Genomic DNA, 22,820 nt, shown 5'->3' on the forward strand with positions numbered 1-22,820 from the left:
CGCCAGTTATGTACAAATACGCAATGGGCAGCAGAAAAAAGAAGCGCCGCTCCACCGCCACGGCCTTTTCGAGACATTCCACCGAAGCCAATGCTTGATTGATGCCTGAACGAGCAGAGCCTGAAAGACACTTGGTGACGTCCGATTTGGGCTGGGCGGTCAATCGTGCATCTGCGAGCTGAAGGGCGGTGACGTGGGATCGTCGTCTGACTTCATGTCTGTTTTTCTTGGTGATATCTGCTGCTGCCCATGGCCATTATGTGGTGTGTGCAAGTGCAACCACCACTCAGCTCTTGGCTGGAGAAAACAAGGGAAGAAGGGCAGAATGGCCCTTGCTCCTCATTGGTTTTATTGGTTCTAGACCTCTTCAGCTGGGCCTGTTTTCCCTTGTCCGAGCGTCTGCAGGTTCTCGCTCGCATTGCTGCTAGCTTGCTGGTCTTTTGGGGCAAAACAATGCACGATAACTGCTGCCCAAGAAGAGCCATGGGTGGGAGTGATGAGCACAGAAGAGGCAATAGATTACGAAAAACTCGGAGAAAAAAAAAGAATCGAAAGGGTGACATGCCAGAGCCATGGGCCTTGGCCTTGAGACCTGGCAGCAAGAGGGGTGTCATGGATGTCTCATCGTGGACACGAGGTCGCGAGTGCTGTGCTCATGCATACTTTCCCTCCCTTGAGCCGTAGAGTTCGCCTTGATGGGGAAACGATTGACGGTAAATACTCGACGGTTTCTCCATAACTCGTCCCTGTCAATTGGAATTCTCTTGACCCTTGTTTGTGAAATGCCATGCTCTTGAGCACGCGAGACCACACGAGACCGCTCCAAGAGTCTGTGTCTACTACCACCTAGCTGTTAGGTACGTTGTAACGTCTGTTGTTCATCTGTGCCCTGGGCAGCAGGAACCATGACCTCGTTTTCCGACAGTGTCAGAGTGTCCACTGCTGTGACCTGTATTCTATCCAGCCTCGTTGGGCTGGGACAAGCTGGACCCAGTGCTGCGTCGGCAAATGCGCAGATAGCAGCAGCCGCAGCCGCCCAAGGCTGGGTTCCGGATGGTTACTATGTGCCGCCGTATTATCCTGCGCCATATGGTGGATGGGTGGATGAATGGCGACAGAGCTATGCTAAGGCCAAGGCTCTGGTCGACTCTATGACTCTGGCAGAGAAGACGAATATCACTGCAGGAACAGGAATTTACATGGGTGAGTAGAGAATCCTTTGAATCGAAAATGCGATTTCAGCGGCTGTGTGATACTTGATAATTGCCTGGGCATAACGATATGTTGTAATGCTGACTGATTTAATACAGGGTGAGTTGGTTTTTATATTTCAAGATTTTCAAAACACACCGAGAGCCTCTATTCAAGCAGCGAATGAGAACCCTCATATCTAGTTTCATCTCTAGAATGATATGATGTTGAGATAGACATGAACTCTCAAGTATAAAGCTAATCTCATTCAAGGCGATGTGCCGGAAACACAGGCTCTGCACTTCGAGTTGGCATCCCTCAGCTGTGTCTTAATGACAGCCCTGCCGGTGTCCGCCATGCGGATAACGTTACAGCTTTCCCTGACGGAATCACAGTTGGCGCAACTTTTGATAAGACGCTCATGTACCAGCGCGGCGTGGCCATCGGGAAGGAGAATCGCGGGAAGGGTGTCAATGTCTGGCTAGGACCAACAGTTGGGCCGATAGGACGCAAGCCAAAGGGTGGCCGCAACTGGGAGGGCTTTGGTGCTGATCCTGTACTCCAAGCTGTGGGCGCCAGAGAGACGATCAAGGGCGTCCAGGAGCAAGGTGTCATTGCGACAATCAAGCACTTTATTGCGAATGAGCAAGAGATGTACCGCATGTACAATCCTTTTCAATATGCTTACAGTTCAAATCTCGGTGAGTCTTTCTGGCTGAATTGGCTAGAATGGGCAAAATAACCTGCTAACGGTGGTTGGGTGATTTAAACAGATGATAGGACGATGCATGAAGTATATGCCTGGCCATTCGCTGAAGGCATTCATGCGGGCGTCGGCTCTGTCATGATGGCATATAACGCTGTAAGTGAATCCGAGACGAGTAGTGTGAAAGAGTCTGAAGCTGACCAATTCTCGTCTCTGCTATAGGTAAACGGAACTGCGTGTACTCAGCATCCTTATCTTATGAACGCCCTCCTCAAGGATGAAATGGGCTTCCAGGGTTTCATCATGACCGATTGGCTAGCTCACATGTCCGGTGTTGCCTCTGCTATTGCTGGCTTGGATATGGACATGCCTGGCGACGTTCAGATTCCATTCTTCGGTAATTCATACTGGATGTATGAGCTCAGTCGGTCCGCTCTCAACGGGTCAGTCCCCATGGATCGTATCAACGACGCAGCTACACGAATTTTGGCCGCATGGTATAAGATGGGCCAGGATCAGGGATTCCCAGCGACCAACTTTGACACCAATTCTGGTGCTGCAGTTAATCAATTGTATCCTGCCGCGTGGCCATTCTCGCCGTCAGGAGTCACAAACGAGTTTGTTCAGGTTCAGGCCGACCACGACGTGGTTGCTCGCCAGATTTCTCAGGATGCTATTACCATGCTGAAGAACGATGGCGGCATTCTTCCTCTATCCCCGTCACAGCACATCAAAGTCTTCGGAACCGACGCCCAGAAGAATTCGGATGGAATCAATTCATGCACAGATCGCAACTGCAACAAGGGCACCCTCGGACAGGGCTGGGGTTCAGGGACTGTTGATTACCCATATCTGGATGATCCCATTACAGCTATCACCGCAGCGGCCAGCAACGTCACCTTTTACAATACCGACAGCGTTCCCTCCATCGGCCAAGTATCAGCTAGTGATATCGCTATTGTATTTATCAGTTCGGACGCCGGCGAGAACACTTACACTGTTGAAGGCAATCATGGCGACCGCGATGCCTCCGGTTTATATGCATGGCACAACGGCGATCAGCTCGTTCAAGATGCCGCCAGCAAATTCAGCAACGTCATTGTGGTGATACACACCGTCGGTCCCCTGATTCTTGAGAATTGGATTGATCTACCATCCGTCAAGGCCGTCCTCATTGCGCATCTGCCTGGCCAGGAAGCTGGAACCTCACTTACAAACGTCCTCTATGGACACTCTTCGCCATGTGGACATTTGCCTTATTCAATCACAAAACAGGAAGCTGATTTCCCAAGCAGCGTCACGACGCTCATCAACTCCGAGTTCCTCAACCAGCCTCAGGACACATACACTGAAGGTTTGTATATCGACTACCGCTGGCTCAACAAGAATAACACCAAACCTCGATACGCTTTTGGCCACGGCCTGAGCTACACAAACTTTACATTTACAGCAGCGTCGATTAAAAAGATCACTCAGCTAAGCTCGTATCCCCCCAGTCGTTCCGCAAAGAGCGGCATTCCCAACTTTTCGCAAGCCACTCCATCTGCCAACGAAGCCGTCGCACCCTCCGGCTTCAACTCAATCCCGCGCTACATCTACTCTTGGCTTTCACAGGGCGACGCCAACGGTGCCGTCTCAGACGGGAAATCGGGCAAATATGCATACCCCGACGGCTATTCCACTACCCAGAAACCCGGTCCTCGCTCCGGTGGCGGCGAGGGAGGCAACCCTGCGCTCTGGGACATTGCGTATAACCTCACAGTGACGGTGCGGAACACGGGGGATGAGTTTGCAGGCAAGGCCTCCGTGCAGGCGTATCTACAGTTCCCGGATAATATCAGCTATGATACGCCGATTATCCAGCTTCGTGACTTCGAGAAGACGGAGGAGCTGGCACCGGGGGAGACGGCGACGGTGACATTAACGCTTACGCGCAAGGATGTTAGTGTGTGGGATGTGGTGGCACAGGACTGGAAAGTGCCTGCGGTTGATGGAGGATATAAAGTATGGATTGGAGATGCCAGTGATTCCTTGAGTATAGTATGTCATACAGATACGCTCAAGTGCGAGACTGGTGTTAGTGGACCAGTGTAGATGTAGATGTTTAGTTGATATATTTGAAGAATTGATCACTTTTTGTTTTTCTGTTATTGTCACCTTGTTCTGTTGATTCTCAAACTTTTGTCTTTTTGAGTCTCTGGTGCGCCCAGTAATAGTACAATACAATACATCTATATCTCTAGTAGATGTCCCTTTATACACCCACCCCATCATACACTCATATAGTTTTCCCACGGCATATATTCCCAATTCCTTCAATTTAACCGAGTACAATCCCCCCGCTCACCACGCAACGTGTCTCCGTCCCTTGAGCTTCCTCCGCTGCAAGATCCTCCGCCCAGTCTTACTCCTCGTCCTCTTCAGCCACCCATGTCTCCTCTTCTGCACCAACCTCGTGTGGCCATTCATGGTATTTCGGGGCCCGAAGCGCAGCTGCAGCCCTTGCAGGGCGGGATGCGAGGACACTGCCGCCGTGGGCACGAGGTCTGCTGCGGATTCTGGTGAGGTTGCGGCTGGTGATTGCGCTGTGAGGGAGGGCGTGAAGGAGTTGTTGGGGCGGAAAGTTGAGGTCAATGTAGGACGGAGAGGAGAGAGGCATGTGTATGTCCTGGCAAAGCTGTTAGTTGAAACGCTTCGACAATTGAAGGTTGGTGGGGGGAGCATGTTACCGTTGCGAGAGGGCGGAAATGCGCGGGGCGAGGAGTGGCCGCGCGAGGCGGATGATGGAATTCATTGTTGAAGATTTCAGCGAACTCGGACGGTGAGGGTGTCGAGTGCTGTCTGGAGCGAATTGGTGGGGGGTTTGTTTGGATGCTGCGATGGATGATTTTGAGGTTGAGAGAGTTGAGATGGTGTTGAAATTTTGGAGGCTTCGGATTGGCGGGCGGTCGGTAGCTGGTGGGTACGTACTGTGTGTGCAGTTGGTAGCGCCTTTTTGATGAGAGAAGATGGGATAGAAAAGAGCAAAGGCTCTTGCATGATGAGGATTACTTACAGTAGATTTGGGGCAGAATATATCTCAATTGAGCTTCTATAGGTATATTGCCTTTAGAAAAAGAGGAGGGAATGAAAAGGTGGAAAACAATTCCCCTATATCCTTATGACCTACCAATCCTCAACACCATGGCTTCTAATACACAACGAATAAATAAATATCTATCTATACTCACATCACATAGTCCAGCTCTCGATATTCCAAACCCTCCGCCATGTCTTCGCTCCCATTCGTCTCCCAGCCCATCACCATCTTCACCTCCCCAAAGTAATTCGCCTCTCCCTCCTGCTTGAACCCCAGCTTCTTAAACAGCGCCCTGCTTCCCGTATTCTCCTGCTTGATCTTGGCCATCAACCCCACAAGCTGCACCTTCTCCACGTCCAGCTTCTCGCCTTGTGCATATTCCTTCAGTATTTCAGGTAGGTTTCTCCGTATATATGCCAATATTAATCGCACTGCGGCTTCTCCCACGCCTTTCCCGCGGTGCTGCGTATTTGCTATCATGACGTCTACTTCGCCTATCAAACGTATCGTGCTGCTCTCTCGTGGTTCGGCAACCTCGTCACCATCATCGTCCTCGTCAGCTAGATAGAGGAAAAAGTTGATGTCTCCTTTCATTTTGTCGGGTGAATCGTCGACTTGAGCCTTGATTTGTCGTGCTTCATCGTTTTCGTTGCTTGCCGCCCCGCTTAATGGCTCGCATACAATAAACGTCAGTTTATCATGAGATGTTCGCCATGATTCCTGGTTTTCATATTCTTCTTCCAATGTCATAGGTTCTGACGCAGTGGCCTCTTGAATTGCCTATTTCTACTTTGTAAGCAAATTATCAAGGAACAGGAGTAGGCACTTCGTTACTGGGTCTTTCATCCACTCATGGTAGGTGAGCACATGGTGGGCTTCATATGGCACCAGCAAGGCTTTGCTTGTTGAAATCGCTAATCCCCTGTCAGCTAAAAAGAAGAAGGAAATGACAAGGATGAGAGTTTTCCATACATATCGTCTGATTGACTTTCATTTTGAGCCAGGTACTTCTCTCTGGATGTATTTATATGACGAGGAGTTGTAGGAGGAAAAAAATTGTATGAATGAGATAGCGCACCGGGTCTGACTAACAGTGAGGGCGAATAACTCAACCTCAGCAGCTTGATTTCAAGTAAAATATCACCACGCATAGTAATATTTTAATCTTTTCAAAAGCTGAAGAACATGTTAATTAATCGGCCTCGAGTTTCGTCTCTATAGTTGTAATTTTCATACAAATACTTAGTGCTAAGTGGCGACCTGTATTGATCCGACCCATCGCATTCCATCTAATATCGTACATATCCTACAACGCCATGCATTGCTATATAAATGCGCCCACAACTCCATGTTCGTTCATGACTGGCGTGCGCCAACCTTGGCTGCATGTGTCTCGGCCAACAGCTTGGCAACTGCCTCCTCGCCCATTCGCGCCTCCATCGCCAACAGCTCAGCCATCTGGTTCATCTTGTTTCTAGTCTTATCCAGCAATGCTACCCTCAAATGCTCTGACAGTTCGTCATCTGAGAGGTCTGCACTGGGTGTTGGTGGGAAAATCGTGTCCCATTTGCTCATTCGAGGCGCTGGCTCTGCTGGCGTGGACTCGGTACCGTAATCAGCATCCTTCCCCTTGACAGCAAACTCAACGGAGCGCCTATCAGGCCGAACTCCCAAGGCATCTAACAACTCTGATGCTTTAGTTGGCATGATTGGCTGAAGCAGGATACCAGCAATGCGCAATGCTTCCGCACTGTTATAGATGACCCAGTTCAGCAGCATGCGGGATTCTGCACCTTGAAGCTTGACCAAATCCCAAGGCTTGGTATCGGAAACGTAACGGTTTGTCTAATGTCATCAGTCAATATTTGGTGCGTATCTGGTGGGCATGTATGCGTGACGGATTATAATCATACCTCTCGCAGCAATTCGAAAATCTCGCGTATCGCAGCGCTCGTATCGTAGTCATCCATTTCTTTAGCAAAGGCCACAGGCTTTTCAGCCAGGTGACCTTCTAAACTAAAGTACATCGCATCGGCATCGTTTGCGCCATGTTTATTAGCCCAGACATTCAAATCTCCATTGCGATATGCAGTCACGGCTTCGAGAGTCGACCACCTCACTGACGCCTTTGGCTTTGCGATTCTATAAAAGAGATTGCCAATGTTCGCCTGTAGCTCTTTGACGTAGACTGTGCCAATCAGCTGGTTGGAGTAACTCATATCCTTGTGGAGACTGGCGTTTCGCATGAGGAAATATCGTAGGGGGTCAATACCCCATCGTTGGATGGCGAAGATGGGATTGACAACGTTGCCCAGCGACTTTGACATCTTACGATTGGACATGGTCCAATGGTTGTGACAGAGGAAACCTTGCGAAACAGGTAAGCCTAAGGCAAGGAGCAAGGCAGGCCAGTAGATTGTGTGAAAACGCAGAATATCCTTTCCAATAACCTGCAAGTTGGCCGGCCAGAGTCCCATGTCTTCCTTTGCCGAGTGCCACTTGCTTCCGTACCCTGCTTTGGTAAGGTAATTGATAAGAGCATCAACCCAGACATAGATGGTCTGACTTTTATCCTCGGGGTCTGCTACACCCCAGTTGAGCCTGGAGGCGGGCCTGGTAACAGATAAGTCTTCAAGATGGTTTTCTATCCAGTCTCTTGCTTCTGCCATGCGATGAGCTGGCTTGATCCACCCAGGATTCTCATCATATATCTTCAACAAAGCGTCTTTGTATTTCGTCAAGGGGAAGAACCAGGTTTCTTCCTTGATCCACTCCACCTCGTTATCCGTCTCGGTGCTCACCATGATCTTCTTTCCGGTTTGGGGCGCAATGCTAGGCCTTACCAGATCCTCGGGATAAAAGCACTCATCGCTTACACAATACCATCCTTCGTGAGAACCTTTATACAACCCCAAACTTTCAGGCGTCGCATGCTTGAGATGTAGCCAGACCTGAGCTACCACGTCTTTGTGGTCTTGGTCAGTTGTCCGGATGAAGAAATCGTTTGAGATGTTTGCTGCAGCTACCAGTTCTCGAAATTTGTTTGAATTGACATCACAAAACTCTTTCGGCTCCATTCCATTCTTAGTAGCGGCTCTCTGAATTTTCATTCCATGCTCATCCGTTCCGGTACACATAAAAGCTTCCTTGCCTTTAATTTGCTGCCAGCGCTTGATGACATCTGTGACTACCATGGTATAAAGATGGCCAATGTGAGGAGCTTTTTGATAGACAAGTTAGCTATACCATTTTGAAAAGTCAGTCAACCATTTTACTTGATATTTACCAGCATTGACATAAAAGATTGGAGTTGTGATATAGTACGGCTTCTCGCTTGAAGACCCCGCAGAGCTTTGAGAGCTGTTCCAGCGTTGCACAGCAGCGAAATTTGTTCTGCAGCCGGAGCAGATCCAGCCAGACGACGAAGCGAGCCGCGGCTGAGCTCGTCGCAGCCCGGAAATGGCCCTCGGTCTTAGTGAGAGCATGGTTGCGACGAGCCTTGACTTAGAGCAAGATCTGAAGATGATAGTTGAGAGGAATTGCATGATACAGTGCTCTAAGTGCGAATTGAGTGCGACGATAACTGTGCGATAAGGCGGGGCAGCCTGCACGTCATTAGAAAATGTCTAGCTGCCTAACAGTTCGCGTCCTTCTGATCAACAAAAGCTAAGAGCAGCATCGGCAGAACATTTAGAAAGAGCGCTGATGCTGCTGAAGCCAAGGACATCATGCCACTCCCAGATGCGGATACAGAAGTCAGGGTTTCTAGCGAAGGTATGTCTCAACGCTGGTATCATCATGGCAGGCTTCTCAAACTGACTTGACTTGAAATAGCTGCCGAAATCTTCGTCAACAACTATTACCAGGCAATAAACAGCAAAGCAAAGCTTGAAACATTTTATATCAACTCATCGACTCGCTATTCGATCCCTGCCGACATCTCCATCAACGGTTCTGTCGTTCCCACACCGGCGGAGTATTCTAAGCTCCTCGAATCCCAAGGCGAGAATGTGCTTTACGAGATAGAATCTCTTGATACACACATCATCAACCCGTCATTCCAATACGGAGCCCCTGATACCGTCTATGAAAGCGAAAAGAACGAAAAGAGCGGGCGGCGTATGAGCATTGTGGTCACGACGATGGGCAAGGTCCGGTTCGGCAAGGGACGCGAAGCACCACAGAAAATGTTCAACGAGACCTTTGTGCTGGTGCCCAACTGGGATGCAATGGCGAGGAATCCGGCTCGAGGTCTTAAGAGATGGCTCATCATGTCACAAAACTTCCGCGCGTTGTGATCCGGATCTGATGAGGCATTCCATTTACAAGCAACTGCAGCCATGACGGCTCAGATTAGAATGCAGAAAACACGACAGCACCAAATCCACGATACCCATACCAAAATGAAATATTATTCAGCAAAAAGTCATAGGATGGTCTCAAGGCATTGTTTCAAGCAGTACTCGTTCACCTGAGCGCTGTACGTGCGGCTGACCAAACCTATTGTAAGTTCGCGTCGTACACACCAGGGAACGAGTACTGCTTGAACAATGCCTTGATGCCGGGGAAGCAGGGTTCATATTTGATACGGCACTTGATTGCCATTGGAACTGATCTAGATGATTGCAGGATGGAGAATAGGACATTGAGTGATGGGACCAGCCGAACGAGTACCCATCTTCTGGTTGGTAGGAAGCGCGGGAAAATAAATATATCTCGAATTCGAGCACATAGCAATACAGTTCAGCTTCCAAGACAAATTACTCTTGCACTCAGATGTACAATATAAGCGTGGTGTTGTAGCAAATAGTTGTATTCGGTCTGCGACAACGGACAATCGAAACGGCCTATGGGGGGTCCAATTCAAGCAGACAACTGTACTATCCAGTACAGAAGCAATAAATAACTGCATGAATTCCAATAGACAATACCAGTCGTGACCAATAAATGCAAAGGTTGAGCGCCTCATGCATCCGATTGTTCTCGCCATTGTTCTCGCGACGCCGCGCCAATAGCCGCCCCAAGCCCCATCGCGGGGGAACGCTGTTGGTGGCAGACACAAATATTTGCAGCTTCTTGCAGCAGTCCAAAAAAACCCCGCCATTCACACCTCCAGCATCCAACATGCCGCCTAAGGCAAAGGCCACTGCAAAGGCTGCCAATCCCGAACCCAAAGGTGAATATGAACAGCCTCTTTTTCGTCCTGTAGGAAAGCTAGAACCTAGGTAGCTAACGCATATATTCTCCCGTTGCTGCAGCTGCGCCAGAAGCCCCTCCTGAGACGGTTGGCGAACGGTCCAAGCAGCGGTACTACCAGACAAACCCCGTCGAGAAGCGATTCGAAGAGGTCGGATTCCCGGGCCTGACAGCAGCCGAAAAGAAGACGTACACGCACACGAACCTGATCCTCCCTGTCGCGAACCGCCTTGTGTCACTGTCCAACAAGACAGACCGCGAGTACTGGAAGCACGTCGCCAAGGAAGGCCTTCCCTGTCGACGCCTCAAAAACAGCTACCACTGGGGCCAGGACAAGCACGGCCGCGATATCGGCACGTATAGATTTGAAGAGCTCAAGAAGCGGTCTTTAAGTCAAGCTAAACTGACTGCGCTTGACGTCTTGCACCGCCAGTTTCTGACCAAGAGAGACGCTGCTCGCAGTAACGGCACTGAGCTCCCCCAAGAAGATATCCAACAGGAAAAGGAACGACGGAAAGAGATGGCGGCATTGAAGAGGGAGCTGTACGGCGAGATTCCCGGACCTCTGGCCAATGATCCGGAGTGGGATGATGTTGCTCCCATCCCGCAGACTGAGCCTGAGGATGCTCTGGCCAGGATCGCCTATCCAGATGAATACGCCGAGGGTATGATGATCGTATCTCGAATATTATAACGAAGCAAAGACTGCTTGACTAACATCTTATTTTTACAACAGCTGTCTCTTACCTCCGCGCCGTCATGGCCGCAGAGGAATACTCCCCTCGCTCTCTCCGCCTCACCGAGCGGATCATCGGCATGAACCCAGCTCACTACACCGTCTGGCTCTACCGCTTCAAAATCGTCGCCACCCTCAACCTCCCCGTACTGGACGAGATCGAATGGCTCAACGGCGTCGCCATGGACAATCTCAAGAACTACCAGATCTGGCACCACCGCCAGCTCCTCCTTGACCATCACTACACGAGCATCTCCTCCGACCCCGAGGCATGCAAGCAGTTTGCAAAGTCCGAGACGGACTTCATCTCCAAGATCCTCGCCGAAGACACCAAGAACTACCACGTCTGGTCTTATCGCCAGTATCTCGTCACCAAGCTCAACTACTGGAGCCCCTTTGAGCTTGCCACCACTCAGAGCATGATTGAGGATGATTTGCGCAACAACTCTGCCTGGTCCCATCGCTTCTTCGTCGTCTTCTCCGATCCTTCCGTCTCAACCAAGGGTAGCGCCCCTACTGAACATGATCCCAAGGTACCTGCCGAGATCATCGACAGGGAGGTTACGTACGCAAAGGAAAAGATCGAGCTTGCGCCCCAGAACCAGTCTGCGTGGCATTACCTGCGCGGTGTCCTGGTAAAAGGCGGTCGTGGACTCGATACTGTGGGCGATTTCGCTTCGCAGTTCGTTTCCAACCTGGGCAGCGATGATGAGGACGTCAAGAGCTCTCATGCGCTGGATCTCTTGTCCGAAGTCTACCACAAGCAGGGCGATATTGAAAAGGCCAAGCTGTGTCTGCAGAGACTGTCGGAGAAGTGGGATCCTGTGCGAGAGGGATACTGGAAGTACCGATTGTCAGAGTTGAAATAAAGTAGAAATAGCATAGCCGACGTCTGACTTGAAATTTGAGTACATGTATCAATCTCCTTGCGCCATAATGATGCTTCTTATCAGAGAATAATGCTAAGATGCCATGTTTGTCATATCTATTTTGTATCTACGTGTTTTATTAGCAATGATATTTCAAGGCCATCATGTCATAACGCGAAAATGGTTTCCTTAAACGCCAAGCAAGCGACCAATGCTCATGCGTACAAAAAAAGATCCGCAGTGAAATCACTCCCCCCTTTTCGCTCACAATGTCCCAACCCGCATATGCCTTGTCGCCATGATAACCCAACGCCAGACTCACTAACTCGTCTCTCCCCCAGAGCCAGAGACACACATCTCCCACCGGCTACTCGCTCTCTACACGCCAAAATTTCCATCCTTCTCTCTCGCCGCCGTCGCCGTGGACGCCGACAAGCTGTTCAACGCCCTCGGTTCCTTGAGCGTTAAGGAACAAATCCACATCAATCTCCATGCCACCTTCTTCATCTTCGTCGAGGCCGTTCTTCAGGACAGCCGGCCATAGGACACCCACACCATCACCGCCAAGGGTAGTGCTAAACTTCTGATAACCTTCGGCTTCAAACCGGGTGTCCAGCGTATCAAGTTTCTCCTTGGATACATCTGGTTTCAGCAGTGTGATAGAACAGCCGCCGCCTCCAGCACCGGTGAGTTTGGTCCATCCGATTCCCTCATGATCGACCAATTCACGCACCCTCTCCAACCTAGGGTGAGACACACCTAGCGAGTTCAAAAGACCGTGATTGATTGTCATCAACTCGCCAACCTTTCTTAGGCTCTCTCCATCCTTAGCATCGAAGCTCTTATCTTCGATGAGTTCGGAAGCTGCGTCAGTGACGTTGTGCATAGCATCTAGAATTGTGCCAACAAGCTTAGGATGTGTCTTGTTCAGCTTTCCAACCTTGGCTACTTCGTGCGCCGTAGATTTGGCCTGCTTTGTATCCACGAGGAGCAGAGGCAGCTCGGGAAAGTTCCACAGTGGGCGAACTGAAGGAGGCTTGCTGTAGTCTGTTCGCTGGAATACTACAGCCTTGCCCTGGGAGGCTACGGTGTTGTCGACTCCTGAAGGGTTTCCGTGAATGCACATCTCTGACACAAAGGCCCAACGGTTGATGCGCTCGATCTGGATGCGAGCCTCGTCGGAAGGCTGGTCAGGATGAGGACCAGAGAGTGTCCGTAGCTGGAGGAGAAGAGACGCGGCTAGGCAGACAGAGATAGAAGCACTACTGCCAAGACCAGCCGAAATAGGAATTGTAGATCGTAGAGTATAGAGGGATCCTGGGAAGCGTGGTGATCCCAGAGAAAGGAAGAGGTAGAGGAATGCGGTGGCAGAGCTTCGGTGAACTTTTCGAATCTCTTCTGATCGGTCCGGGGAGACCTCGTCAATGTGTGGCTGCAGAGCGGCCAGTAAATCGGTGTCAAGCTCCGTGACCAAGGAGTAGTATGACTTTTTCTTGTCTGGGTGGTGGAAAGCCGCCCAAGGGAGATTATCAATATCCCAAGTATGAGTTAGGTCGATGTCGGGGAAGCGAAGCGAAACGGTATGTTTAGATTTCGACAGCGTCGTGACATGGAGATAGGATCGTAGAGAAATGGCAGCAGCGATGGCAGCCTACACAGCAACAAAGGGGACCAGTCAGCCATTGATAAACCACATCTCAGTCACAAAAGATACACACCCTGCCATAGACAACTGAATGTTCTCCAAAGACAATCACCTTGCCCGGCGCGGACACCATAAAGGCGGGCGCCATGGGGGCAGATGGCCGGCGCAGCGACATGGCGCGGTGATGCCCAGCCGACAGTCCATTGCCATTGACGGACGGCGTCATGCCATTGCTGGGGCTCTCGGGGGTGTCTGAACCGTCAGACATTTGAGCTTCCTTGGGAGCCTTGAGTGAATCGTCTGTTGGCTGTGGCTGTCGATGCGTCTCGAGTTGTTACCTGGCAGCCCACCCACGGCACGAGGGGCAGAGGAGGGATGTCGAAAGGCTGGCAGGGGCAGGGGTAGCGACTAACAAGACAGATTGGCGAGTCTTGCTGTTTTATGCTCGGTCGCGCAGAGTAGAAGTCGTATGAGGATATATAAAGGGCGCGCGGGAAGTTGCCAGCTGCCAACAACTCGTGGTTGGGGCAAGGAGGTGGGCAATGGAGGGTAGAATAGATTTGTACAAGTCTGCTCGTGAGATGGAGGCTAGAGTACCAGTACCTGATGGGAAGCCCAAGCCTTGCCAAAAGGGTCAATGCGAAAAAGGGTCCCCGCAGAGCGATTGTGTACTTAGTGGGTTCTTTGATCTCCAACTGCCCCAAATCTCATCAATGGGCCTCTTTTTGTTGCCCGACTTGTAATTAGTTTCGGAGTAAGGAGAGACTGGAGAGAACGCTTGTACTTGTACCACCAACAACAACACCTCATATGTTCTAATATAATTTCCAATACTATAACTATCTCAGTAATGATACTAGTAATTAGAAGAGAAAACATTCAGTGCATAATTCAGAATAAGCAATACATGGCGGTACTTGTTGTCTTACACCACAGGCCACACACACACACAAACAAATCACAGACACGAATGCGCGGGCCAAGTCACGACTACGAGGTCGATGCCACGATGCGCAAACGGCCAGCCTGCATTAGCCGGAAGCCACTAACCAGAAGGTACCATCCAGCTCGCTTTGTGCATGCCGGTACATGCCCCCAGATGACGGGCGGTGCGTAATATTCAGACGCCAATTGGAAGAAATTTGGTCAATGGCGGGCTTCCATTCGCTGGACCAATTGGCTGGCTGATCTCGATAGTGGGTGGGGGTCGGTGCTGTATGCCGCTGCGTATTCGTATTGACAGATTGCAGCAGGATTTCAGCATCTCACCGGCCTTTGTCTCTTTGTGCAACCCAAACTTGCCAAACCAAGTTATAGCTGATACGAACTTGCATCTTGGTGTGGAACAAGTCTCATCTCACTGCATGTATGGAGTACCTACTGCAGCACTTTTTGAAGACTTCCTTATATGGAATGTGAACGAACATGCAAGCTCTGTATTGCCTTACTACAGTACCCAAGGTATACCGATCTTGCACCATCACTATGATCGATGTTGACGCCGGAATCCATCCATCTCAAAATGCATGTCACCCCCCAACCTGATGCCGTCGAGGCCCGAAAGGCTTCACATTTCCGCGACTGTGGCTGTCTGAAATCCCTCTGCCCTCCAATGCCGTATCAAAGGCTAAATAGGCTGCATTGATGGAATCCATCCAATACATCGATCGGGCCGTGTCAGCGCGGCTAAGGCGGGCTTCAATGTTGATCAATATTTTGCCTGTCTGCAGCCTTTCACAACCATGATAGGCACCTTCTCATAACCCAATCAATACTTTGGGTGTGATCTAGCTGATAGAATTTAGACATCTCATAATGGGATTTAAGATGATTCCTCGAACCACTGTGCATGGGTCATAGTGACTACCGACGTCTCATGACATTGACTCTAGCTACGGATTGCTAGAAGCAGCGTATACTTTTTCAGCTCTTGTTTGTTCTTGGCACCATGTTGCACATCGTTCCACTGTCTTTTATCATGATGTTGCATCAGTAACAACGTGAAATCTCGCAGATGACCCCAAGGCAATTTTATATAGATCGTAGGTGAGTTGTACATACATTACCTACATTGTAGCCCAACCTGGACAAATTACAGCGTGCAAGATTCGAAAGCTTGCTTCTTCGTCCAAAATCAACCAAACGTACCAACGGATCGATAGTCATCTCATTGTCCGACTTATATCTCGCGACTATCAATTCAGGTAAACATGGATACCTACGTAAATAAGCACTCTAATTACGCCTTCTTTTCTCCTTCATTCCTGAGACAAAGGTCTGTGCCCAAGCTGATATAGTGCTTGTATGAGCTTTTCAACCTGAAGTAAAAGCATTCAACCCTCGAAGCATCCCAATACGGCCATTCTAGCAACATTCGAATATTTCAATACCCCCATGAAAATATTCATAGAACCCGAAGTATTCATCAAATCCCGGTTTCTCTCCAAAGTCCCTGCCAAGGCCGCCATCTCCAACCATTCCAGTTCCATAAACGCCACAACCAAAAGTCTAAAACCCAAATACCAAAACATCGAATCAAGTCTCCCCATCTAGCCGATCCAATGCCACCGCCCAGTCTGTCACTGCCCTGCTCTTCTCTGGGCTGGGACCTGCGATGCGCGGGGTGATGACGACACTGCAGCCTCAAAACATGGCCCAAGATTGCGCCCAGTTAATGGGGATTTGCCGGTTCTGTGCGACGCGCAATCGTCCCTCGGATCACGTTCACAAAACATGTGGGCTGTTCGTCATGGGCTTGCTTTAGGGTGTTGATAATTTGGGGTTTTGTTATAAGTAAACTACTTATACCTGCTTCCTCCCGTAATTTAGTAGCCATCACGTCCCGTCTTCGACAAGGGGGCTCTAGGTAACCACCAGCACACGCAAACGATACAAAAAATCGAGAACAATTATACCTTCAGCTCCGCGGACAGCAATCCTTACCGCGGACAACAATCGTCACTGCGGTCTGCCTAGTTGAGAATCCCAAGTGTAAAAACATCGGCAGCTGCCTTGCTGCGTGGTTCCTAAATCCAGATAGTCAACAATCAAACACAAGAGAAACCTACCCATTCAATTACTTTGCCTCACTTGAACTACGTTTACAATCGTTCACCAAAGCCAGCCATCATGCCTGTCACTGAGTTCGCTATCATCAAGCTGAGGCCTAATTTCGACCCCCTCGAGTTTCTCGAAACACTCATGGAGTGTCAAGAGATTCAGGACAATTGGATTCGCCGCAATCAGCCGTGCAATCTGGCGCCTGGCATGAACCTGAGCAGCATGTACACGGATGCCACAGACCAATCAACGCTTCTCATCACGGCGCCGTGGGATTCGCCTGAGGCGCACGGAGAATGGATACAGAGTCTTGATAACAGGACGGCCAATGGCAACTTAACCGAGTTCAGTGCCCCTGGGTGCGATTCCGTCCTGCTCTTCCACATGGACCCGGCGGGAGCGAGGCCACAGATGCGGGAAGCCTTTCAACACAAGGATACCAACGACGTATTCGACGTCTGTCGCTTAACATTCAACGGCGATCAGCGGGAGGCAATACAAACCAAGTATCAAGCACTGGAAAACGAGCTGCGAAAGGAGGGTCTGGAAAAGAGCATATGGGCGGGCTGGAGGATTGAAAAGGCAGCTGGTGAGGAAGGTAAGGAAGATTTGATTGTATTCTGGACTGGCGATGTTCCGAAGAAACGACTGGAAGGATTGGCGAGCCTCGCCCTCAAGAAAGATCATCGCCACTTCAGGCACGTCGTGTAAATAGGCATCACCGAGTAATCGCGGGGCCTCCCCTTCTTCACAGGTAGCCTAGCCGGCACAAAAAGACATCGGGCTCACCAGATTTTGGTGTGCGATTGTTGCTTTTTTTGTGTCTCAAATCGTTATTTTTTGAGCTCTATTGCGAGCGTGCGTTCTGAGCACATGAAATGCAAGGTATCCCGAGACGCCCAGTTGTGCATGTAAACCCTTCCCACGCCCAAAGCCACCCCTATTTTACCACCAATTCATTTCCTTAGTTCTTCTTGGGGACCTCTGCGATTTGCAGGTCTGTAGTAGCAAGGTCAGCTTCCATCATTGTCGTCTCGACGCCACGGTAGCAGATTGGGAATTGAGGAATTCGTTCTGCTAAGGGTCGGGGTGCATACTGGGAGGCAGGCTCTGCTTGAGCTTCTCGGCCTTGTCATTGTCCTTCAGCACCAGGGTGTAGAGGTTCTTCTGGCATCGGACCTTGAACTTGATGTTGTGGGCCTTCTTGTTCTTCTTGATCCGCGCGGCTGTAGTCAAGTTAGTCGACACAATTCCTTCTTCCCATCTATCGTTCTCTCTCCCAATTCTCGTCGAGATTTTCTCCTCGAAAGGGGAGGCGAGGTTGGATGTCGGATAGCTGCGTTGAATACGTACAGGAAGCGTCCTTCCGACGGCAGATCTCGATGAACTGGAGACGAAAATGTCAGCACGCAGAGATTCTACTTGATTTCTTTCTGATATGGTGATGCCTTACCTTCTTGATGTCAGCGACTTCCTTGGGCATTTTGGCGGTATTTGATCGGCTCTGTGAGACGGGTTTGGGACGACAGAGTACGAAATTTACGATTCGAGATATGGTGGATTTTTGGCAACAAATTATTTTTGTGCGCTCCCGCTTCGCGGGGCGGGTCGCACGGACCAGCAAACGCACTAGCCACATTCAAATGTGGCTAATGGTTGTGGCGTCGAGCGTGCGTGTTGCCATACACGTCTACTATAAGTGGCTTTGCTTTGATAGAACGAATTGAGTTGAGAACACATTTCATCGGTGCATATGAAACATTGACTCATTCATCATTATTCTTTTATATGAAATACAGTTTTAATATCCTCCTATTCAACGGATTCATAAAGCGCCCAGTTTCTGATCTCAACGTATACCTCGCCTTTAAGATGTCCAGTACTGCACTAGACGGTGCGTTGAAGTCCAAGGTAAGCTACATTACGTATATAACACTCAATTCAGTCTTGATCGTCTAACATGAACAAAGAATGTACTACTCGGTAATACATATTCCTTACCTATCAATTCAGGTTTCATCAGTTCTAACAGAAACCATAAAAGCCTTCGGAGGCGTCGTGGTCGCAGCAGCAGCTTGGTCCATCTTCGGTGGCGACTTGTTTCCCGCACAAGAAGATCCCAAGGGCGACCCCGAGACATGGACCAGAGAAGAGATGAGAAGATGGCTGGCCGCGGTAAGTTGTGCATCTGCATCTAGAGGGATGGGTAGTCATCCCGAATGCGCTCGCTGACTCGGCCGTTACTTTATAGAGAAAGCTACATCCGCATAGACGTGATACCCGGGAGGAGCTGCTTGCTAGGGTGTTAGCGAACATGAGGCTTCCACGGACATGAGGCATAATGTTTTTCCTGATACTGCTGTTTTTATTTGATGCGTTTACGATATATACATTAGTACTATAGTGATGGTGGCCTTGAGAGGAAATTAAAGTGAAGAAAATTACCTATGTAGCCTTAAGTTGTAGTGATGAACCAGACTGCCGGGCTTTTACCAAAAAGCCATCTATGACTTTCGAAATAACCAAATTGACTCGATCAAACCGAGCATGTAATTTATTAAGAGTTTGGCTGATAATTGTAAAATTAATCTATAATGCTAATATTACTTCCGGCTGCGTTTTCACGGCATTATAGAGAGTCAATAGTGCCGCTCAAAGACTACTCTCAATGCATGCATGCCCTCTTCACCACAGCAAATGAGCTTCTCCGAAACATATGCACATAATCTCCCTCTACTAATATTGCTAGACATTGAAACATGACCACCATGCAATAAAATATCCCACTCCTACACCCTCTCCAACTTGCTTATAATCCGTCAACTCCCATTACGCCGCCTTTCAAATGCTAAGTCATTACTGCCACCTAAACTCACTCAACCTAGCGAACTTTTCATCCAGCTGCCTCCTGGCCGCTGACGTGATACCTCTCTCGGGATTAGCCATCTGTTCGCTATAGCAGAGCTCTATCAAAGCCTTGAGCTCGTCATACGAGAAGCTGTTCAGATCAATCGCCAGTGTTCCCATCCCGTGTCTATCCTTGTACTCCCTTGCCTTCTCAACAATAGCCTCTGGGCCCCGCTCAAACAGTTGAAAGTAGCTCGTTGCTTTGGCCAAGTCGACTCCGTCCTCGACGTTTTTGAGGTTCTGCTGGAGAACGAGAATGTTTAGTTGCATGCGATGGCATCCTTTGTCGTTCATAGGGGAGGCCAAGGAAGCGTTCTGAACCAAAAAGGTGTTGATGAGAATGCCAACCCCGGTCCGTATAAAGATGACTTCCTTGTCTCTCAAGAATTCAACGATAGTCTCGTCCAGAAGAACAAGCTCTTGATTGAGACTGATAATCTGAGGATCAGGCTCGTTCACATCCTGCTCCAGAATGTACGGCGCTGAGTCTGGCGAGAGTGTGTTGCGCAACGAGTAGATAACCCGACAGCGCACTTCCATGTGTAAAGTTAGCAGAGCCGTAGCAGCCAGTTCCTCAAAGGAGGACACGATGGTGTCAAACGTTCTATCAGAAAGGGCTTTTGTTAGCGGATACACTAATGCAGAGTTGCAAAATCTTTGATAGCTACTTACTGAGCACTCTCTACCGTAAGAGGAAGCTGTACTGGACTTTGCCCTGAAGTCTTACTTGGGTCGTTCAATGTCCACCGTTGGCCTGACTGGCGTGGGAGGTGCTGCCGTGAAGTATCCGTCTCTTGCGATGTTATGTGTCTCAAGCTCTGAATCTTCGCGGCCAGCCATCTCATGCTGGTGTATAAAAGGCAGAGCGATGAAATCGTGTCTCGATCTTGGATAACGTCGTTTGCCTCCAGCCGCTGGCCATTCGTCTTCTGTATGAGAAGCTGCACCTCTTTCCTCATCAATCCGCTATCCAACTCATCGGCAGCCCAAAGCTGCTTTGCTATATCGTTGACTTCGCTAGATTGCACTGAAAAGCGTGCCGAGGCTCGCAAGTTGCTTGAATCGGCAGGTTGATCGTGCCTCTTCGTCACAAGGGATTGAAACCAGCTGAAGCATCGATCATAATATCGCATCATTTGGGTCACAATGAGAGAGCTCAAAGCTTGGTCTGGAGGAATGGTTCCAAGCATTCGGCAAAACGCCGTGACTACCTGGAAGAATGCGGTGGCACCCTTGAATATAGGCCGTTGGGAGCATTGGTTCCAGTCAGGATCCTGTAAGAACGAGTCGGATTCGCCAAAGACGGCGTCACATAGCTTTCCAAGAGTCTCATCCAGCTGTGGTTGGAATACATTGACCAAGAAATTGTCAAGGAATGTGGTTAAAGTGCTCGTAGCAAGATCGGAACCGGGAGGAACAATGGTTTTCAGCCGTTGTAGGAAGATTAGAGTTGGTGGTAAGAGAAGACTCATGTTGAAAACGCTTGGCTCAACCAACGATTTGTAAGAGCCTGGTGCCCCCCGACTTGCACCGTAGGCACTCCGCCTTGATCCGATATCATCAGTTGTTGACTTGTTCCTCTTATTCTCGGAGCCATGCTTCCGCGAGCCACCCGTCAAGCCAGGGACAGTAGCTTGAATGATGGTCTCCAGCGCATCAAATTCGGCAGCTACTTCAATAGACTTGGTATCTGCTTCGGAAAATTTGAACAGATGCTCTCGCATGCCGTCTTTGCCGCCAACACCCGCTCCTGGCGTAGGAGAGTCGAATTGGTAAACGTCGGCATCTGTCGTTACGTAGTTATGCAAAAGAGAGCGGATTTCGTTCTGGTAAAGGTGCCATAGCTCCTTGAAACTACCGAGCAGGGCAATATTATTGCCAGACCCCTCGCGGCGAATAAGAGCCTTGATGGACTCGTGGAAGACACGCTGGCCTTCTCCGATGGCCTCAAACTTGCCATAGAGCGTCCAAAGGAGGTCATAAATAACGTCTGCACGCATCTGGATCTCCCTAGCGCTATATATTTGCACTCCATCCAGCTTCCCAACGGCAGCGCGGAACGAAGTTGGGTGGCGCTGCTCAACCTCGTTAATAGTTTCATTGACGACGATGAAAAGCTCAACAGGCAGCCTTTGCTTCAAAGTCTCTACAGCATTCTGCAGTCTGCCTAGCTTGTTTAATGCTTCGACCAATAGAGTCACGTAGTAGAATGTGTCCGCCTCTGGGTTCTTCATTGGATCTTCCAGCACTGGCCTCTCAAAATCAATCGAGTCTAATATCAGGTAGAATGGAGTAGTTGGGGGGTTTGCGTCGTTGTGATTGCTTTCGTTGACTCCGCCTCGGTTCTTAGCCAAACTTGACCACCTTTGCTGGCAGTACGGCGACTTTAGATAGAGGTGTTCGTGCAGCTCTTCCACCAGAATATCCATCAGGACAGTCTCTTGGTTGGCGAGGTAGCTTCGCAGATCGCTGAGCGCCCCGATATTATCCAGCTCTGGCTTTCTCAGTTTCCGCAGTGCAGTTTGCAGCACGTCGACCGCTGTCAGAAATCGTTTCTCGGATATACGAGCTTCCAGTTGGTCAGGAACGGCTCGAAGGTCGTCCAGCTCGTTCAATGTTTGTAATAGTTCGTCATATTCTTTCGACTCCTCGGAGAGAATCTTCAAGGTTGGATCTGTCGCGCATAGACTGGCTTTGGATAATGCCAGCGACTCCTTGAGAGCGCGGACTCGCTTCTGCGAGACCTGAATGCTACTCTGGATCTTGTGAAATGTACCGATGGAGCTGTTGAACCCCTGATGATGCTCGTGGACAATGTTTTTCAGCGAGTCCTGGAGATACGTATGCGTCGTCTGGAACTTGCGATAGTCGTGCGCGCGACCGACCGAGCTGTTATCTAGGAGCTGGAGCGCGAGCTGGACAGGCACGCAATCCTCGCGGCACATGGACGGCCACTCGCTCTTGATGTGATCCAGCACCTGAGCTATCTGTCTCTCGGCGCTTGTCTCCTGGACGCGCGGTCGCGAGGGCATATTTCGGAGGCTCTGGTTTGACACCTGGGCATTGTATCTCTCGCCTCTGTAGTTGCTATCGCCGTACGGATCGTAGTCATCGGTCGACCGCCCGAAGTTGCCGTATCCGTCGCCATTGCGCATCGAGCTGCCGTAGCTGTTGGACATGATGCCGTCGAGTAGTGTCACCAGACGGGGTCACAAGCGAGCATCGTCGTCGGTGTTGGAGAGAGAGGAACTGCCGGGGGCCGGGGCTTGGATCCCTGCAGCTTTTGGTTGTCGAACTTCCTGCGGGAAAAAGGAGGTGAAGCAAATACAATTTGAAGATATCAAGATGTCGCTTTTAGGCCATTCTCGGTGTTGGCTGGGAGTTGACCCTGAAGGTTGGCTTGGGGTGCAGCAGACAGCACGCACAGACCA

General features: G+C 49.9%; 11 protein-coding genes across 11 annotated transcripts; 5 read left to right on the top strand and 6 right to left on the bottom strand.

Moving 5' to 3' along the window:
- Nucleotides 1-905: 905 nt before the first annotated feature.
- M431DRAFT_77214 (glycoside hydrolase family 3 protein) lies at nucleotides 906-3,991 on the top strand (the record flags this gene model as incomplete). Its single annotated transcript, XM_024922551.1, has 5 exons — nucleotides 906-951; nucleotides 1,042-1,207; nucleotides 1,465-1,892; nucleotides 1,965-2,053; nucleotides 2,120-3,991. 5 exons carry the CDS (start codon nucleotides 906-908, stop codon nucleotides 3,989-3,991), a joined length of 2,601 nt encoding a protein of 866 aa, XP_024777506.1.
- Nucleotides 3,992-4,240: 249 nt separating this feature from the next.
- On the bottom strand, nucleotides 4,241-4,691 carry M431DRAFT_77694 (hypothetical protein; the record flags this gene model as incomplete). Its single annotated transcript, XM_024922603.1, has 2 exons — nucleotides 4,241-4,565; nucleotides 4,627-4,691. 2 exons carry the CDS (start codon nucleotides 4,689-4,691, stop codon nucleotides 4,241-4,243), a joined length of 390 nt encoding a protein of 129 aa, XP_024777507.1.
- Nucleotides 4,692-4,964: 273 nt separating this feature from the next.
- Nucleotides 4,965-6,033, bottom strand: M431DRAFT_109648 (hypothetical protein). Its single transcript, XM_024911722.1, has 3 exons — nucleotides 5,949-6,033; nucleotides 5,811-5,890; nucleotides 4,965-5,756 (listed from the first exon to the last, which is right to left on the bottom strand). Exons 1-3 carry the CDS (start codon nucleotides 5,968-5,970, stop codon nucleotides 5,124-5,126), a joined length of 735 nt encoding a protein of 244 aa, XP_024777508.1. The 5' UTR covers nucleotides 5,971-6,033; the 3' UTR covers nucleotides 4,965-5,123.
- A 117-nt stretch (nucleotides 6,034-6,150) lies between these two features.
- On the bottom strand, nucleotides 6,151-8,473 carry M431DRAFT_136912 (hypothetical protein). Its single transcript, XM_024912556.1, has 3 exons — nucleotides 8,263-8,473; nucleotides 6,890-8,196; nucleotides 6,151-6,821 (listed from the first exon to the last, which is right to left on the bottom strand). Exons 1-3 carry the CDS (start codon nucleotides 8,459-8,461, stop codon nucleotides 6,333-6,335), a joined length of 1,995 nt encoding a protein of 664 aa, XP_024777509.1. The 5' UTR covers nucleotides 8,462-8,473; the 3' UTR covers nucleotides 6,151-6,332.
- Nucleotides 8,474-8,704: 231 nt separating this feature from the next.
- M431DRAFT_77554 (hypothetical protein) lies at nucleotides 8,705-9,274 on the top strand (the record flags this gene model as incomplete). The annotated part of the gene is made up of 2 exons (XM_024922591.1): nucleotides 8,705-8,750; nucleotides 8,811-9,274. 2 exons carry the CDS (start codon nucleotides 8,705-8,707, stop codon nucleotides 9,272-9,274), a joined length of 510 nt encoding a protein of 169 aa, XP_024777510.1.
- Nucleotides 9,275-10,100: 826 nt separating this feature from the next.
- On the top strand, nucleotides 10,101-11,777 carry M431DRAFT_2885 (hypothetical protein; the record flags this gene model as incomplete). Its single annotated transcript, XM_024914075.1, has 3 exons — nucleotides 10,101-10,152; nucleotides 10,235-10,837; nucleotides 10,909-11,777. 3 exons carry the CDS (start codon nucleotides 10,101-10,103, stop codon nucleotides 11,775-11,777), a joined length of 1,524 nt encoding a protein of 507 aa, XP_024777511.1.
- A 367-nt stretch (nucleotides 11,778-12,144) lies between these two features.
- On the bottom strand, nucleotides 12,145-13,597 carry M431DRAFT_77627 (hypothetical protein; the record flags this gene model as incomplete). Its single annotated transcript, XM_024922596.1, has 2 exons — nucleotides 12,145-13,428; nucleotides 13,496-13,597. 2 exons carry the CDS (start codon nucleotides 13,595-13,597, stop codon nucleotides 12,145-12,147), a joined length of 1,386 nt encoding a protein of 461 aa, XP_024777512.1.
- A 2,954-nt stretch (nucleotides 13,598-16,551) lies between these two features.
- Nucleotides 16,552-17,193, top strand: M431DRAFT_79136 (hypothetical protein; the record flags this gene model as incomplete). The annotated part of the gene is made up of 1 exon (XM_024922782.1): nucleotides 16,552-17,193. One exon carries the CDS (start codon nucleotides 16,552-16,554, stop codon nucleotides 17,191-17,193), a length of 642 nt encoding a protein of 213 aa, XP_024777513.1.
- Nucleotides 17,194-17,446: 253 nt separating this feature from the next.
- M431DRAFT_78382 (hypothetical protein) lies at nucleotides 17,447-17,965 on the bottom strand (the record flags this gene model as incomplete). Its single annotated transcript, XM_024922682.1, has 4 exons — nucleotides 17,447-17,481; nucleotides 17,580-17,708; nucleotides 17,836-17,869; nucleotides 17,936-17,965. 4 exons carry the CDS (start codon nucleotides 17,963-17,965, stop codon nucleotides 17,447-17,449), a joined length of 228 nt encoding a protein of 75 aa, XP_024777514.1.
- A 389-nt stretch (nucleotides 17,966-18,354) lies between these two features.
- On the top strand, nucleotides 18,355-18,817 carry M431DRAFT_2889 (hypothetical protein; the record flags this gene model as incomplete). Its single annotated transcript, XM_024914077.1, has 4 exons — nucleotides 18,355-18,393; nucleotides 18,453-18,465; nucleotides 18,527-18,657; nucleotides 18,734-18,817. 4 exons carry the CDS (start codon nucleotides 18,355-18,357, stop codon nucleotides 18,815-18,817), a joined length of 267 nt encoding a protein of 88 aa, XP_024777515.1.
- Nucleotides 18,818-19,024: 207 nt separating this feature from the next.
- Nucleotides 19,025-22,764, bottom strand: M431DRAFT_505399 (hypothetical protein). Its single transcript, XM_024918634.1, has 2 exons — nucleotides 20,062-22,764; nucleotides 19,025-19,993 (listed from the first exon to the last, which is right to left on the bottom strand). Exons 1-2 carry the CDS (start codon nucleotides 22,566-22,568, stop codon nucleotides 19,339-19,341), a joined length of 3,162 nt encoding a protein of 1,053 aa, XP_024777516.1. The 5' UTR covers nucleotides 22,569-22,764; the 3' UTR covers nucleotides 19,025-19,338.
- Between the last annotated feature and the right edge of the window lie 56 nt (nucleotides 22,765-22,820).

Source organism: Trichoderma harzianum, assembly GCF_003025095.1.
Source record: "Trichoderma harzianum CBS 226.95 unplaced genomic scaffold M431scaffold_3, whole genome shotgun sequence".
Classification (NCBI taxonomy): Eukaryota; Fungi; Ascomycota; class Sordariomycetes; order Hypocreales; family Hypocreaceae; genus Trichoderma; species Trichoderma harzianum.

Excerpts from the sequence above, each read along its gene's own strand:
- M431DRAFT_505399 (XM_024918634.1), bottom strand. The coding sequence starts at position 22,568 with ATGTCCAACAGCTACGGCAGCTCGATGCGCAATGGCGACGGATACGGC. Across the intron at positions 19,994-20,061 it reads CTTACGGTAGAGAGTGCTCA|AACGTTTGACACCATCGTGT; the intron begins GTAAGTAGCTAT and ends CCTTTCTGATAG.
- M431DRAFT_109648 (XM_024911722.1), bottom strand. The coding sequence starts at position 5,970 with ATGAAAGTCAATCAGACGATAT. Across the intron at positions 5,891-5,948 it reads GAAAGTCAATCAGACGATAT|CGATTTCAACAAGCAAAGCC; the intron begins GTATGGAAAACT and ends ACAGGGGATTAG. Across the intron at positions 5,757-5,810 it reads ATGAGTGGATGAAAGACCCA|GCAATTCAAGAGGCCACTGC; the intron begins GTAACGAAGTGC and ends AAGTAGAAATAG.
- M431DRAFT_136912 (XM_024912556.1), bottom strand. The coding sequence starts at position 8,461 with ATGCTCTCACTAAGACCGAGGGCCATTTCCGGGCTGCGACGAGCTCAG. Across the intron at positions 8,197-8,262 it reads AATCTTTTATGTCAATGCTG|CTCCTCACATTGGCCATCTT; the intron begins GTAAATATCAAG and ends TCTATCAAAAAG. Across the intron at positions 6,822-6,889 it reads TTTTCGAATTGCTGCGAGAG|ACAAACCGTTACGTTTCCGA; the intron begins GTATGATTATAA and ends TGATGACATTAG.